A 16408-nucleotide genomic window follows, 5' to 3' on the forward strand; every position below is an offset into this window, starting at 1 on the left:
GCTATCCGTAATGATCCACCTTTGTATTTAATAAGAATTGTATGCATATTCAACAGTGAAAATATGATAACTCTGTCGTAATTTGATCATATTACAATACAATTGACTACTAAAAAAATGTCTTTATATTTTTTATTACATTTTACATTAAAGTTGTCGCACATTATGAATGCAAAGCTTAATATTTAATAACATAACACTTCAACAAAATCAACATCTTAAGTATGATGTATGATATAGAATATTGAAATAGTTATACCTAACACTCACAACAATTTATAAAAATTTATAGTGTTTTATTTACAATATCTGTTCTAATTATATCTATATTAATATCTATCTTAAAGTTAATTTTTGAATTAGTAGATTTTAATGAATCCATCGGGATAGATTAATAGTAACTTAATATTTAAAAAAAATTCATTATATAGGTTATTTTATTAATTATACTTATTGTAATATTTTATTTGTATCGTATGATATTTATTATTATTTTTATCCTATTACTATATGTATATTTATTTAGGTTGTTTAAATCAAAATGTATAATAGTTATTTATGAAAATTAAGGCGTTTGTATTACCATTTATGAAACTAAGTGGATCTGTATAACTATTTGAGCAAACCTTGGGGGGTGTGTGGTTTTTTTTTCAAATTAATATTAATTTAAAATTAAAAAACAAATATTTACCAGGAACTTGTAAATTACCTGCTAAATTTTCATTAATTATTTAATTATCCATTATATTAAATGGACATTGAGATTAAGACACTTAAAACTAATGGTCCACATTAATCCCACTATCAATGCTATAAAAATACATACAGTATCATAAAGAAATCTTTTTTTGTGTGTAGAAAACCTATATTTGGTAAACTTAATATTAAAGAGATATGATTAATAATATTATCTAACCATTAATTAATTAATTATTAATTTTTCTAAAAAAAAAAGAAATTCTTTACCCTTTTAGATTCCTAAAAAAACTTAATCATTTAATGTTAAAATCTTTGATTTTTAGAGTAATGATATAGCCACAAACTCTTGTACAAACTGATGTGGCACGATAAAATTGGTTGAATTAAATATCTCTTGGCCCACATAATTTATTTTCATTATTTTGTATTTTTATTTAACCAATGAATTAATGCCACATCAGTTTGTACAAAATAAATTTGTATAAGAGTTTGTGGCTATATCATCACTCTGATTTTTAATATTGCTTTTGATCTCTATTAAAAACCAAAAATCAATAGATGAGAAAAATTTCTTGCTCCCTCCTCCACAAAGAAAACCATCACATTCATTGGTTCATTTAAAAAAGAAAAAATTAGTTTCTTGAAACACAAAGTTCATATCTATTATATGATCATCAACTCATATTCTCAACTATCTATGTGCTACCATTGTAAATATTCTATTTGAAATATTATTGTTCTTATTTATTTGTTTGTTTATTTTTGTAATGATTCTAATGGATGTAGAAAAGATATCTTCTTGAATTTTTTTCAGGTTTTTTAAAGAAATTTTCAGGATCTTTTGTATTATGATTGAAATTCAAGAATTAAATATGTAATGAATCATGTTTTTTTAAGTACTGAAACTGCATAATAAAAAGACGCTCCATAAAAAAAATTCGCATAAGACCCCAAATACTCTATAACCGGCCCTATAGATGGCAAGTTGAGATTTATATACAAGTTGGATGTTTCAACTTTTTATTATTATTTTTTTTATAATGGTAAACCTGTTTATATAGTATGGATGTACGTTCACATTTTCTGTATTTTACCTATAATTAGGCAAAAGCATTTCGCCATGCAAAAGAGTTGAACATATACCAATTACTTATATTATAAATTCCTCCACCCCTTCTAGTTAGGAGTTGGCCTTTTGTAGGTGATCAAACTTATCCTTCTTCATAAGCTTGATGGAGGAATTTTCTCGTAATGGAGTTCGTGAGCCCGATTGTTATTAAGAAAAAGTATTTACTGAGAAAAAAGAAAATTTTTATTTTAGAAATTATATTTAAACAAGTTTTAATGTCTTAAAATTAAAGATTAAGTGCAATAAATGTACACACGTATAACAACAGTGGAAACAAACATGTATATTTATTTTGATAATAAAAGACAAGCCTAACACAAACGCCAAGGCTTTACAACACGAGGGAAAGCAATCCCTAAGCTATCACTACACAACCAAACATTGACTCCAGGAAGGGGAATTGAGAAAAAAATGGAGCCCAAGGGGTAAAGTTAATGAATGATTTGCCAGGAAGTCAGCTGCACAATTCACTTCACAATAGAGATGATTCACATAAACCTGGCAGCTTCCAGAGAGGAGCTTCAGGATGCCATTAATAAGAGGAAGGGAAGCATTAGTAACACCATTTCGTCTCTGCAAGATTTGAGTAACACAAACTATCAACCTCAACATACAGTAAAAGAATATCCTTGTTCTAAGCTATAATAAGTCCCTGATAAAGACCCCAAAGTTTAGCCATTGTAAAAGAACACATCCCCATATTAATACTAAAACAACTAACCCAAACACCATAAACAGCTCTAATTAACCATCAGCAGACGCCCAAGTCCAATGCCTTGTGAGCACCATCCGTGTTTAATTTAAAAAAGGCCAAGCAAGAGGCTTCCATCTAAAATACTTCTCCACTCTCATATACTGATTTGTATCAAAGGTTTCAAGTATTCTATAAATCTCATTCGCTCTAGAAATGATATCCATGGCCATATGAATGGCATTGATTACATAACCTTTAAAAACATACTTATTGCGCTAATGCCAAATTCTCTAAGTGCAACTCCAAAAATGCAAGACCATTCACATTGACCATTCCACAGACCATTATTCTTCACATTTTGGAATATCCATTCATGAAGGGATAAAGAAAACAAGCTGCCATGGTCATTAGTTGGACACAGTTTATGCCAAATTTTCTTCACCGCAATGCAGTCACGAAGAACATGAAGAGCATCTTCAATAGCACCATTGCATCGAGGGCACGCCGTATCCACATTCGAGTTTGCCTTGAACAATAAGCCAAAGAAACGTACGAATACTCTGCAGCCACTTCCATTTCCAAATAAAATCCCAGCACACATCATTTGCCATACTTCGCGAAAGTTGTTGATAAGCTAATTTTACCATGAAATTACTGGACTTTGAATGAGCCTAGTGAAATTGATCATCAACATTAGTAGGCCTAGGAGTCTTAATGACAGTGATCATCAGAAGCCCATGATTCGGGAGCAAATGGACAAAAAGGTTCCAATTCCAGGCACCATCAGAGTTGACAAAATAAAAAACCTATCTATCCTCATGAATAGCCTGAATAGACCAATTGTATAGTGGTTTGTCCTGAGTCACCCGAATGTCCCACCAAAAACGAATTTTCCTGCCATTGTTTACATTCCACCTCAGGCCTTCAATAACTTTATGCCAAACCTGCTTAAGAGCCTTCTAGAAATATGAGCCTTGTCTTATGGGAAGATTCAAACTAAGCTCCTTTGGATTAAAAGCATACTTGGAACAAAGGACCTGCACCTAGTAATTTTTTGGTGAAGATAAAATACCCCATCCTAGCTTGACTAACAAAGCATCATTCATAGTCCTCAAGTTTTTCAAACCTAGGCTGCCACTTAATTTCGGTTTACAAACATCCTGCCATCGAACAATGTGAAGCTTTTTAAAGTCAGTAGTGCCACACTAAATGAAATTCTGGTAAGTTTGTTCAATTCTATTAGTAATACCCGTAGGCAATCTCATTGTCTGCATGGATTAAATTGGAATAGCTTGTAGCATGGACTGAGTTAGTGTAACTCCTCTAGCAAAAGACAAGAGTTTAGCATTCCAGCCACTAAGCCGACAATCAATCTTCCCCAACAACCCCTGATATGTAGCTTTTGTCACTCTACGTGTGAAATTGGCATTCTTATAAAATTCCCCAAATCATTTGTGACTGAAAAGCCAAACATTTCACCAATCTTTTTCATTTCCAACTGTTGCACATTCTTAGAAAAGAACACTTTAGTCTTTTGGCTGCTAACCTTCTTACCCGAACTTTTACAAAAAGTATTAAGCACCTTCTTAATCCCATTTGCTTGATCACACGAAGCCTCAGCAATAAGAAGAAGATCATCAGATAAAAAAAAAAAAAAGATGAGTGATAGGGATACCTCTTCGGGAAAGACGAATGGGTTTCCAGTGCTTGCTTTGAACTGCTTTATTGATTCTGTGGCTAAGCCGTTCAATACAGATCACAAAAATATACGGCGATATTGGATCGCCTTGTCTTAGGCCTCTTAACGGAGAAAAACAATCAGTGCATTCCCCAATCCACAGAATCTATATAGTAACCAAAGAAATGTAGTCCATAATTAAATGAATGAGGTCGGAAGGCAAGCCAACTCCATGTAGCGTCTCATGAACAAACTCCCAGCTGAGACAGTCATAAGCTTTCTCTATATCAACCTTGATAAGCATCTGACCACGCTTACATTTCTTCTTCCTCATAGAATGAATGATCTCTTGAACAATAACTATATTCCCAGTGATATATCTTCTCAAGACAACGATAGTCTGAGTCGAACCAATTAAATAAGGAAGAATTGTCTTAATTCTATTGGCCACAATTTTTGTAATGGTTTTTTAGATCATTGGACAAAGGCTAATTGGCCGGTACATCCGTAAACTCGTCAGATGACCAGTTTTGGGATTAAGACTATCAAAGTTTTATTGACCTCCTTCGAAATGCAACCACTATTGAAAACCTTTTTCACCAAATTGCAAATTGACTCTCCAAGAGTATCCCATTGCGATTGATAAAAGATAGCATGAAGATCATCCACTATTAGAGCTTTAAAAGAGTGCATTCTAAAAATGGGTTGCCGGATCTTGTCATCATAAAGCATCGAAGTTAGTTTCTCAATTTAGCATTCTTCCACTATTGGTAATGCACCCTTAATAGAATAAACTTTGTGCCTACCCTCTTTCATAATAAAAAGGCTTTTAAAAAACCTCACGACATGTTCTTTGATAATATCATGATCCATAATCCATATATCATATCAATCTTGTTCCTTCTCCTCCTTTGAATAGTTTGAGGATGAAAATATGATGTATTTATGTCCCCCCAAGTAATCCACTCTCTTCAAGATTTTTGAGACCATAAGAGTTCTTCTTTTAATATAATTAGCTCATGCTCATTTTTAATAGTGGCTTCTACTATTAAAAATGAGCTTGACGATGAATCTTGTTCCTTCTCCTCTTTTAAATAGTTTGACGATGAAAATATGATGTATTTCTGTCCCCCCAAACAATCCACTCTCTTCAAGATTTTTGAGACCATAAGAGTTCCCCTTTTAATATAATTAGCTCAAACTTATTTTTAATAGTGGCTTCTAGTAGTAATAAATTTCTAGAACAATGAGTCTCTAAAGTCCGTTGAATATCACCCAGCCTAACAAGAGCTCTATGCTTCCTCTTCTGAATATTGCCAAAAACTTCTTTATTCCAGGCTTGTACCTCCATCACAAAGGTACTGACCGAAAGTACATAGTCACCATCTTTCTACCAATTTTTTACAACAAATTCCTAGAAACCTATTGTCACTTAGCCAAGAAACGAGGAATCGCTGCAATCCAAGTAAAACGAGCCAATACAGGACAGTGATCAGAATTAACTCTCTGCAAGTGGAGAATCTGAGACTCAAGAAACTTCACCGACCAATCATCATTACAGATAACTCTATCAACCTCTTAAGGAGAGTACCACGACCTCAAGCAAAATTGGGAATTTTGAACTTAAGATCACAAAAATAGCTTCGAAGGAATCAAGTTTTAAATGAGCAACCAACTCCATTAGCACGAGCTGATCTATCTTTTTTTTCAGAGGGGTGCGAAATTGTGTTAAAATGACCCCCCAAGAATCCAAGGACCTGTAATCCTTTTAGCCAATTCATCAAGATCCTTCCATAAAATGCTCCTAACCATGGGAATAGGATTGATGTAAATAGCTATTATCCAAGAGACAAAGCCAAACGAGTTAAAAACACTAATATGGACGAACTACTTGTGATTGATTGTAATCTCCACATTAAAACCTTCCTTCTATAGTAGTCAAATAGCACCCGAGAAACCCACCGCCTCAATATGATGGGAGCGATCAAAACCACTCTTGAAAATAAAATCATCAATTTTCTTCCCACGAATCTTAGGCTCAAATAAAGCTATCATAGAAGGCTTATAACTCTGAACAAAAGTCTAAAAAGTCTTTTGAAAAGCCGAGGAAAAAACACCTTCACAGTTCTAAAATATGATAAGGAAACTCGTCATAAGTAAAATTAAAAAAGTGAAAAGACAACCTTTACTTCTCAAGGACATCGACTTGCTGTTCAAAATCCATCTCATCTTCCTCATCCAAAGAACCTGTGGACTCCGATAAATCAGCCTCTTCATCCCCACTCTCAGCTGTATAATCACTGTCATCAGACTCATCCAACATACTAGCTCCCTCATGTTCCACAGCAGCAGGGGGATCCCCAAGAGGTTCAGTATCTGAGCCAAGAATTTTGTCATTTGGAGAGATAAACAAAGGGTTAAACCTAGTAACCGTGGAAGATATAGCCCTCGCATCATTGGAGGTAACTAGGTTGATGACATAATGTTTCGAAGGGTCTAAGATGGCTAAGGTATTTTGTTTATGAATTTTGGTGAACTTTGCATAGGGTTGCATGTCGATACATGTATTCTGAGGGTGTAGTCACATCGAGTTTTGACGTAGATGAGTTTTTTTTTTTTTTTGGTTTAAATCACTCGGTTTCGGGCTACCGTATTGGGCCTGACTAATTTATATTCGGGGTGTAGTCATAATTAAATCTTCTTATTTCTCTCAGATTTGGGGTGTAGTCACAATTAAATCTTCTTATCCCTTCCAAATGGTATATTTAGTGGAGATCGAACTTAAGAATTCTTCTCACTTACCTAACCTGTGTCACTGACTGAACCACAACCGTTTGGTCATGTAGATGAGTTATTTAAAAGGACTATTTCATGAGAAGCCTTTGTAGGTGTGGCCCGTGGGTTGTGGGTGACTGGGATCGATTTTGAATAATCTGACAGGTCTACTTATTTTTTGACAAGAACTTTTAGGCTTAAGGTTGGCTCCGGTGGGTACTGTTTTGCACATGGCGGGTAATTTCAGGTATATATTCCTTTAAATTATTGCTTGGGATTGCAGTACGATAATCACGATCATCGTCAAAATCTTCTTCATTCCCTAAGATGGAAAACCGTGATCCGTTCCTAAGGTTGCCCTCTTGAAAACGAATTGACTCTTTTCCCTTATCATTTTCCTTATCCCTCTTCTGCCTTCTTTTTTTAGTAACAATCATCCAAGGTCCATACATGGGGGAACTTAAACAATTTCTTGGTCGCTCCAGTACCACCGTCGTGTCAACCACTCCATCACTTCCTTGAAGTCCTGTGACATTCATCGGTTGATCTTTGGTCTTCTCCCTTGTCGGGTATTCACTCTGAATATGTCCATACATTCCACAGCCAAAGCATATGGAGGGCAAACTTTCATACTCGATCTTCTAAACCTTGCCATCCAATAAGAAATGAGAAACAAGGGGTTTATTTAGCGTAACTTCCACAACAATAAGTGCAAATTTATCTCTTAATGCAGTCTCATTGTTGTAATAAATCCGCAAGACCTTCCCAATAATCTGTCCCAACAAGTGAAGAATACATTTACGGTAATAGTGAAGAGGCATGCCCGGTAAACGTAACCAAGCGACAATTGATTCAATAATATCATTAGAGCTATCAAAACTCGGGTTCCATTGTTGTACCGTTAAATAGTGCCCGAGGATCGTCTATGGACCTTGAGTGAGGACATAATGTGCATCCAATTCTGTTTTAAACCGTACTAAATAAAAATCGTTTTCAAGATCAATCACTGTAAAACCCTGCGACTGTTTCCATAGCGTCTCTAGCCGATTGTAAAGTGCTCTGTAACCCATTATCCATTCGAGAAGTTTAACAATCACCGTATTCTGCCACGGTTTCACAAGTTGTGCATGCACCCTTGTGAGAACGAAATCGATGGGATTTGGCCATCCCTCTCAACGACAACATCTTCGTCATCAACATTTAAATCTTCCTCTCTATTCATCATCTCCTCCTCCTCCTCTGCTTGATGGTCCTGTAGTAGTTTATCTTGAAAAGACATAGCAGGAAGCGTCTCCTCAATCCCCTCCTGGTCCTTGAATCTCGGTTTCTTCATTGATCAGTCATCCTCAACAGGATGAGGAAGAGTTTTTGGTAGTTCTGAATCCATCGGACCGCCTTGAAAGCCGGACATCCCACTACTTCTACAAACACATGGATATTTATTAACAAAAATTATTGGATACGAGAATTTGGGCCGGGCCCTACCAGTTGACATACAGCCCAGGTCCAGCACTCTCATCGAACTTTTTTTGCCATCTCAGCCTTTTTCTACGGTGTTCTTACTTGGCGGTACACGTGGTACATTCCCTGACTTGACACTTGGGCGGTTGAAGGTCATTTTCGTAAAACAGGGGACATTCCCTTTAAAGAGCGCAACAAAGACACCAAACGGTAGGCTGGTGGCAAATGAAATGAAAGCAGAAATGGGACCAGCGCAAGACCCGCAGCAGATGCAGATTCATTCCAATAAAAGAAAGCTCGCTCATAATGCTGACCTCTACAACTCTGCTTACTTCAAAATCCGCTCTCTTGCTCGTGAACTTCGTCCCCACTTCATTCAGGTGTCATATTTTTATTTTTATTTATATCTACCTATATGGGTATGTAGTTTTCCTGCATATTGGGTTACTTTTCTTTTTTTTTTTTAACTTTTTAATTGGCCCTGTTTTTGTTTTGGGTATAAATTTCATTAATCTCTCTTAAGTATGACCTGATCACAATTTTCAGTGTGATTTGATTTGCTTTGATCTCTGGTTGTATGAACTTTGAAGTTTTAGTGCATTGTTACTGTTGTTTATGCCCACTTTTGTTAGCAGGTTCGAACCTCGGACCTCTGTGACCATCCCAGGAAATTTTACCAGCTCAATCAAAATAACACCCACTGTCCAGCTCTCTTTTGATTTCAGCAACTATTGATTTGGTTAATTGTTTATGTTTGTAAACCCTCTTGATATTTCGTCTTGTGTTAGAACTGGATACGACTTTAATAGAGTAAAGAATCTTTGAATTACGCTTGGATGAGATACATAGAATACGCAAACCAACTAGATCACTGCTCCTTATGGCTTGTTTGGGATATGACTTTTGATCCACAGGTTCTGTGAAATGGTATTACTAACTCTGTAAAAGGGGATTTAAGTACCAAATTTTGTGGTCAATATCACTTTTTAAAAAGTTTTGATAGTGTTCTTCAAAATTTTGCGGTACTGCTACAGTTATACATGAGCAATGATATGCGCCTTTAGGCTTTATCAAGTAGCAACATAATCTTCGAATGGAGAATATTGATTTTACTAATGACTTTTGAATATATGTTGTATTTGGGATGTCTACAATATAAGAGTGTGGAGATTAATCATTAACTAAAGTTTGGTGGGTTTAGTTGACATCCCCTGTTTCAGTTAGCGGACGCATTAGATGGTAGTCCACCCGATTAGGAGAACCTTAGTTCCATGGGATTGACATTTTAAAGTATCTTAAATAATTAATCTACTATGGATCCCTTTAATGTTGGTACATGTGGGGATGGAGCTAACATGCGCTTATGGTCATTTCTGGCATTTTTAACCACTTCTTTATGCGCATATGTGGATTTCTGATGTGCGTTTAATCCTTTCATGCAAAATGTTTCAACATTTTAACTATTGCTACTTGCAATATGCTTCTCCTTGTCTTGGCAAAACTCCCATTTTAGTTATCATTGGCAGTATTTGTTCCTTGTTGATGTTGTAATTTGTTTCTTTCTGCCATTTTTTTTCCTCTTCTTTTCTATAGACCTATCTGCATCTAATTATGTTTCATATGTAGGTTCTTCAGACACCTGATTTTCGGAATAGCAAAGCAGCTAATGAAATTAAACTACGTGAGTTCCCTCATACATATATTTCCAATTTGATGCTATTGTGTAGCCATACAATGCTCTGTTGGCTTGCATTGTCATGGATTTCATGGGCATTTTACCCCTGGAAGCTTGTAAGCTACAAAACCAGAGCAAACAATTACAAGACTCGTGCAGATTCTGCTGGAGCATCCTCCTGCCAGAATCAAAGCTCTGAGCAAAGAAAGCCTAATTTGGCAATGTTATGAGCTACCACTTTGCATGACCTGGGTACATGTTTCACTATGAATTGACTGAATACTATTAATGATAACATTCCTGATTACTGATATAAATCAATTCATCTCCAACTGCTATCATTCCTTTATTTTGTAAGATTGATCATGCTTATTGAATCAGCTTTGATGAGATAGCAAGACCTGAATAGCTTGATACCCTCCAACAATAGGTTATAATATGCATATCATATTTTGATAAGCTTCTAAGCACATGCAAAAGTTATACTACTAAAGCTGCAATTGGCCAGGTAAGCCAATGCTCTATGTTAAAGTTTACCAAGTTTCCTCCGACTTTTACAAGGTTACACTGTATGCATATTTATCAAGATGAACTTGCCCTGTATTGTTTTCAAAATGTTCATGGTAAGTTGGTACGACATGTAATTGCTACTTGCAGAGATGAAGGTCATGGTAAATTTGTACAAACAAATGATTGCTGAGATACAGCAAGAGGAAGAACAATCAGATTTACTTCAACCAAAGCAGTCCCTGGATGAGTCGACTGAAAAGAAGCCTCAAACACCTCCTTTCAGCTCTAATAAGAAGCTCAATGAAATTGGCCAGCCTCGGGAAAGCTATATAGTGGGTGGGTCAGCTATTGGTTGGAACTTCATCACATTTTCAGGTAGTAAACCAGTTTATTATGGTGCAAGTAAGAAGTCATTTCGGAATACCCAAAAGAAGAAATATAAGTAATATGCCCAATGCAGCTGATATTTTCAAAGACGACAGTGTCTCCTACCACAGTGTAGCAAGTAAATGGCCTGGATCAGTATGTTTTTGCTAACGGAAATGGATAGAAAGCGCTTTAGCAGATACACACAATTATTCTTTCTCCAAATTCATTACTGATACTTATAGCATTTTTGAATGAATTTTTGAAGAGCCAATCTCTCACAAGGCATCTGGTTTACAGATTACAGAATTTTGAAATTTTCAATGGAACCGCCTTTGGAATGCAAGGTAGTTGTGCTGTTTTTGAACAGGGATTATATCAAATGACAAATCATTTTAAATATTTTAAGTTGAAATCAAACACATATATATGTAATATAGATAGAGAGCATGTATCTTCCCGAGCTTGTGCTGAATGATATAAATTATGATCTTCTCTTTAATAGTTTTATTATCGGATGATTTTTTTTGTTGTGAATTGACTATCTTCAAATCATTCTTTTTTGTTTTTGAAAACCTCAAATTCATCAATTCACTCCTATATAATATAGAGATAATTTGAAGTTTTTAAAAGTAAGAGCCATTTGAAGATATTTAATTCATAAAAGAGTAATATGAAATTTATTTGGAGAGAATTTATCTCAAAAATTTTTACTACTTGGTCTCTTTTAATATATATTTTGGAAAATGTATACCGTTGAAAGTAAAAGGTTAATGTGATGTTTCAAAAAAAGAATTGAGACGTGTGATGTGCGCACGTTATAAGTATTCAGTTTATCAGTATTCAGGTATTAGGCTTGCTCAATTAACTCTAATAGGGATGGTAAAAAAGTTTGAGTCGGCCCTATTCCGATCCGGTTCATTCGTAAGGATTTTGGCTCGGGTCTCTCATGTGAAGGCCTAAACAAGGGTTTAGGAAAAAAAATTTGGACCAACTCCAAGTCTTTTTTTTATTAGAAAAATAAATTTATAAATTAGAATAATAAATTTAAATTTAAAAATAATGAAAAAATAAAAAGAAAAACTTAAATTCCTAATTTATATATCAATAATGAATCAAAAGTTTAAAATTATAATATTAAACTCTCTTTTAAATATTAATTAATTAATAGAATGTTTGAATTAGAGAATCGGGTACTAAAAATTTAATTCTCTTACTTGCTTCATTTTATTTACTTATTATTTTATTTTAAAATATTTATTTTTTTTAATTCATTATTAATTATAACAACTTAATTATTATTAACTCATTTTAAGTTTACAATAATTTTAAAAAAATTAAAAAAAATATAAAAGTCCAAACCCGATCCAAACCCAACCCTTACACTTTTACTTTAATGGGCTTGGACTTAAAAAAGTCAGACCCAAACTCTTAAATTGCCAGCCCTAACCCCTAAACTCAAACCTAATGGGCACAAATGGTAAAGATTTTCTATACGAAAAAAAAAAAGAAAGAAAGTGTCGTTCTCTCTTTACATACTCTTCATTTCATAATACATCTCGGATATGAATTAGTAAATTATGGCCATATTCCAAAAGTGTGACCATTGCCAATTCAATAAAGCTATATACGTCAAAATCTCTTCAACTCGAAAAACAAGCCACCAAAATAAATAAATAAATAAATAAAACAGAAAACACAAACACAAACAAAACCAGCTGTATTTTTTAACGAGATTATTCCTTTTTCAGTGCATGATTGTCCTATTTATTAGACTGTTGGGTGGCTTTTGTATCTTTAGAGTTCTTCAGATGCCCAGCTTAGTTAAGTGAATCAACAATAATGAATCGCCTTGTCCTTATCTTCTACGCCATTGCATGCTTAAAATCAGGTTGGTTACTTGGTTCCATATTCTCTTCAACATTAATCTCTTAATGTTCCTATATTAACATGTTTAATATCATCTGTTTTGACACTTGAAAATTGAAATTCAGGCTTTTCCATTTATTTCATAAGTTTTCTCCCAATCTAATTTGATCAATTCACTAAGGTTAACTCCTTCGTGCATTTTTACTTGTATGTACGTAGTTGATGTAGGGGCACAGGTGATTGGTGTGAACTATGGATTATTAGGCAACAATCTTCCATCAGCAGATCAAGTCATAGCCCTAATCAAATCTAACAAAATCAACAAGGTCCGAATTTTCCAGCCTTACCAAGGTGTATTACAAACCCTAAAAGATTCCAACCTTGAAGTTGTCCTCGGAACCCTAAACGAAGACCTACAACAACTGGCGACGGATCAGTCTTTTGCAGCTAATTGGGTTAAGGACAACGTTTTAGCATACATCCCTAGCGTAAAATTCAGGTACATAACCCTGGGAAACGAAGTGATTCCGGGACAATATGCAAATTTTGTATATGATCCCATGCAAAACGTGCAAAATGCCTTGAAAGCAGCCAATGTAAATGTTCCTGTTACGACGGTTGTTTCCTATGCGGTGTTGGGCTCATCTTACCCTCCATCAAATGCATCGTTTGGTCAGGATTCTTCAGCTGCAATGTCGAAGATTGTGCCGTTTTTGCAGCAGAATCAGTACCCCTTGCTTGCTAACGTGTATCCATGCTTTGCTTATTTTGGCGAGCCTACAACTATTGATGCTGATTACGCACTAGGGAATCCAAATGCTTCGTTCGTGTACGATGGGACTCTGAGTTACAACAACATGTTTGATGCCATGATTGATGCGATGTATGTTGCATTGGAAAAAGTTGGAGGCAATGGTGTGAAGATTGTGGTTTCGGAAACAGGATGGCCGAGTGCTGGAGCGGATTTGGCAACCACCAACAATGCTAAAACTTACGTTAACAATGTGATTCAACGGGTTTTGACCGGAAAGGGCACGCCGAAGAGGCCGGAAACTCCCTTGGAAGCTTACATTTTTGCGTTGTTTAACGAAAATCAGAAGCCTGCTGGTACTGAACAGAATTTTGGGTTGTTTTATCCCGATATGACACCGGTTTATCCTGTTAATATTGTATAAGTTGCCTGATTATAATAAGACTGGGCAGGCAGCTTGTGTATGGACATGAGATTCTTTTAATAACGAGTATATTTGAATTCGCCAAAATACTTAATAAACTCATTAATTTAAAGTTAGTATAAAATATATAGGTATCAAAACTAATCAAATAAAAATACACGTAAGATGAAATAATGATGTTCAAACACATGGGAACCTAAGTTTTTATCAACAATAATTTTATATCATAAGCACGTTTAATAGAGGTATATTAATTTTAAGGAGGGGCAAATTGAAGTTAATGAAAAATTTTAACCATACTTTTTTAAATTGACACTATCTTATAAAAAGAGTTTTGACTTTTGATTTGTTGAAAATTAATAGGAGATCAATTTTACGGTGAAAGTAAATTTGGCCTTTTTTTTATATTCCGAAAGAAACTAAAGTTGACCATATTTATTTCTGCTAAAGCTGGATATATGTGGAAACACGGAGATCAATCTTCGGTTTATGAATATATTCAATTATGTTATTACCAATTTAAAATTAATCTACACAAAAATTTATTTCAACCAAAATAGAAAAGAAAGATTGCACTAATATTGGATATCCAAAATTTCCTAATTAAAGCTCTCCGAGCTCGTAAGATCGTGTACGCTTTTATTCAGCCACCATTAATGCTAAAAACTAGGTGTATTTGTGAACATGATCATTTCCCTTTAAATTAGAGATCTATTAATCCTAAGAACTAGGTGCATTTTCCGAACATGATCATTTCCATTTTTACTGCATCATTGTCTTGTATATATATTATACCCTTCACCTCTTTTGTAGCTATCTTCGTGGTTGTTTCTTTCCTGAAAAAGTGAATAATAGACAATGGCTCGTTTGGTCCTCATCTTCTTCATCGTTGCATGCCTGAAAACAGGTTTTATTCATCCCTCTTCAATAATATTTTCTTCATTTCTTATATTTTTTATTCAGATAAAAAAACGTCAATCTCTTTATGGAGCATACATAATCGGTTCTTATCGCTGACTATAAAGTGAGCGTGCGATTCTAGGGTCTCTGTTTTTCATCAGAATAATATTGTTTTAGCTTTTCTCTTATCAATCTTGTTAACTACTCTTTCGCATATTTTTTTTTTCTTGTAGTTAATGTGCTAGCGCAAGGAAATGCACCAACAGCTACACCAGTGGGAGTGGGAGCAGCAACACAAGGTAATATTGCAGCAGCACCAGCGGGAACATCATCACTAGGTGGTCTTGGTGTGAATTATGGACTATTAGGCGACAACCTTCCAACCCCAGATAAAGTAATAGACCTAATCAAATCAAACAAAATCAACAAAGTCCGAATTTTCGAGCCTAAACAAGCTGTGTTGCAAGCCCTGAAGGACTCTAACCTTGAACTCGCCCTCGGAACCCGTAATGAAGATCTGCAAAGCCTCGCAACAGATCCATCTGCCGCCACTAAATTTGTTCAAGAAAACGTTGTGGCTTACTCTCCTGGAGTTAAATTCAGCTACATAACCCTCGGTAACGAAGTGATTCCTGGGCAATATGCAAATTTTGTATTTGATGCGATGCAAAACATGCAAAATGCCCTGAAAGCAGCCAATGTAAATGTTCCTGTTAGCACAGTTGTTGCTACTTCGGTGTTGGGATCATCCTACCCGCCATCAAATGCAACATTTGGTCAGGATGCTTCGGCTGTAATGGAGAAGATTGTATCATTTTTGCAGCAGAATCAATACCCTTTGCTTGCTAATGTGTACACTTGCTTTCCTTATTTCGCCGAGCCTACGAACATCAATGCTGATTATGCATTGGGGAATGCTAATGTGGCAAAGGGTGTTACGGATGGGAGTATACATTACAACACCATGTTTGATGCGATGATTGATGCAGTATATGTTGCAATGGAGAAGGTTGGAGGAAAGGATGTTAAGCTTGTGGTGTCAGAAACAGGATGGCCTAGCGCTGGTGTGAATTTGGCTACAATGGACAATGCTAAAGCTTATGTTAACAACGTAATTCAACGAGTTTCTTCTGGAAAGGGCACGCCGTTGAGGCCATCAATTCCCATTGAAGCTTACATATTTGCCATGTTTAATGAGAATCAGAAGCCTGCTGGTACTGAACAGAATTTTGGCTTGTTTTATCCGGATATGAAGCCAGTTTATCCTGTTAGTATTGCATAGGATTCACTTGGTAGCTGGGTTTCTGGGTAGTTTTCAGGTACCATGGATATGGTCGTACCTGTTGGAATTTCGTTATTATACATTGTACTAGTATATTTTCTTAATTTTGGTGAAAGTTTGGCAGTGTTAATAGTTTCTTTCCTTGTGATGATTGTTTACATGAAAGCAAAACATTGATTTTGGCAAGTTGCTCTT

At 35.3% G+C, this 16408-nt stretch overlaps 3 protein-coding genes across 12 annotated transcripts; all 3 read left to right on the forward strand.

Annotated features, from left to right (window-relative positions):
- Positions 1 to 8627: 8627 nt before the first annotated feature.
- On the forward strand, positions 8628 to 11489 carry LOC102614312 (uncharacterized). 10 transcript variants are annotated; one of them, XR_008051896.1, is made up of 4 exons: positions 8631 to 8816; positions 10063 to 10363; positions 10493 to 10619; positions 10769 to 11489. XR_008051896.1 is itself a non-coding variant. In XM_052434222.1 (4 exons), exons 1-4 carry the CDS (start codon positions 8667 to 8669, stop codon positions 11156 to 11158), a joined length of 540 nt encoding a protein of 179 aa, XP_052290182.1. In that variant the 5' UTR covers positions 8631 to 8666; the 3' UTR covers positions 11159 to 11489. The 10 variants fall into 10 exon arrangements, 4 of the variants coding, with proteins under 4 accessions (XP_052290182.1, XP_052290183.1, XP_006490402.1 ...); XR_003061939.2 differs by having other exon boundaries at positions 10063 to 10117; XM_052434222.1 differs by lacking the exon at positions 10493 to 10619 and having other exon boundaries at positions 8631 to 8855; positions 10072 to 10117; positions 10769 to 10996; positions 11082 to 11489.
- Positions 11490 to 13065: 1576 nt separating this feature from the next.
- LOC112495613 (putative glucan endo-1,3-beta-glucosidase GVI) lies at positions 13066 to 14081 on the forward strand. The gene has a single exon (XM_025092240.2). The coding sequence runs from the start codon at positions 13066 to 13068 to the stop codon at positions 14029 to 14031; it is 966 nt and encodes a 321-aa protein (XP_024948008.1). The 3' UTR covers positions 14032 to 14081.
- A 738-nt stretch (positions 14082 to 14819) lies between these two features.
- Positions 14820 to 16333, forward strand: LOC112495602 (putative glucan endo-1,3-beta-glucosidase GVI). The gene is made up of 2 exons (XM_025092178.2): positions 14820 to 14938; positions 15165 to 16333. The coding sequence occupies exons 1-2, from the start codon at positions 14890 to 14892 to the stop codon at positions 16211 to 16213; spliced, it is 1098 nt and encodes a 365-aa protein (XP_024947946.2). The 5' UTR covers positions 14820 to 14889; the 3' UTR covers positions 16214 to 16333.
- Positions 16334 to 16408: the final 75 nt, after the last annotated feature.

This window comes from Citrus sinensis, chromosome 9, assembly GCF_022201045.2.
Source record: "Citrus sinensis cultivar Valencia sweet orange chromosome 9, DVS_A1.0, whole genome shotgun sequence".
Classification (NCBI taxonomy): domain Eukaryota; kingdom Viridiplantae; phylum Streptophyta; class Magnoliopsida; order Sapindales; family Rutaceae; genus Citrus; species Citrus sinensis.

Bases quoted from the DNA above. Each gene is read 5' to 3' on its own strand.
- LOC102614312 (XM_052434221.1), top strand. From the start codon at position 8,667: ATGAAAGCAGAAATGGGACCAGCGCAAGACCCGCAGCAGATGCAGATT. The intron at 8,856-10,062 runs GTATGTAGTTTT...TTTCATATGTAG, and splicing joins ATTTATATCTACCTATATGG to GTTCTTCAGACACCTGATTT. The intron at 10,118-10,768 runs GTGAGTTCCCTC...TGCTACTTGCAG, and splicing joins AGCTAATGAAATTAAACTAC to AGATGAAGGTCATGGTAAAT.
- LOC112495613 (XM_025092240.2), top strand. From the start codon at position 13,066: ATGTACGTAGTTGATGTAGGGGCACAGGTGATTGGTGTGAACTATGGA.
- LOC112495602 (XM_025092178.2), top strand. From the start codon at position 14,890: ATGGCTCGTTTGGTCCTCATCTTCTTCATCGTTGCATGCCTGAAAACA. The intron at 14,939-15,164 runs GTTTTATTCATC...TTTTTCTTGTAG, and splicing joins CGTTGCATGCCTGAAAACAG to TTAATGTGCTAGCGCAAGGA.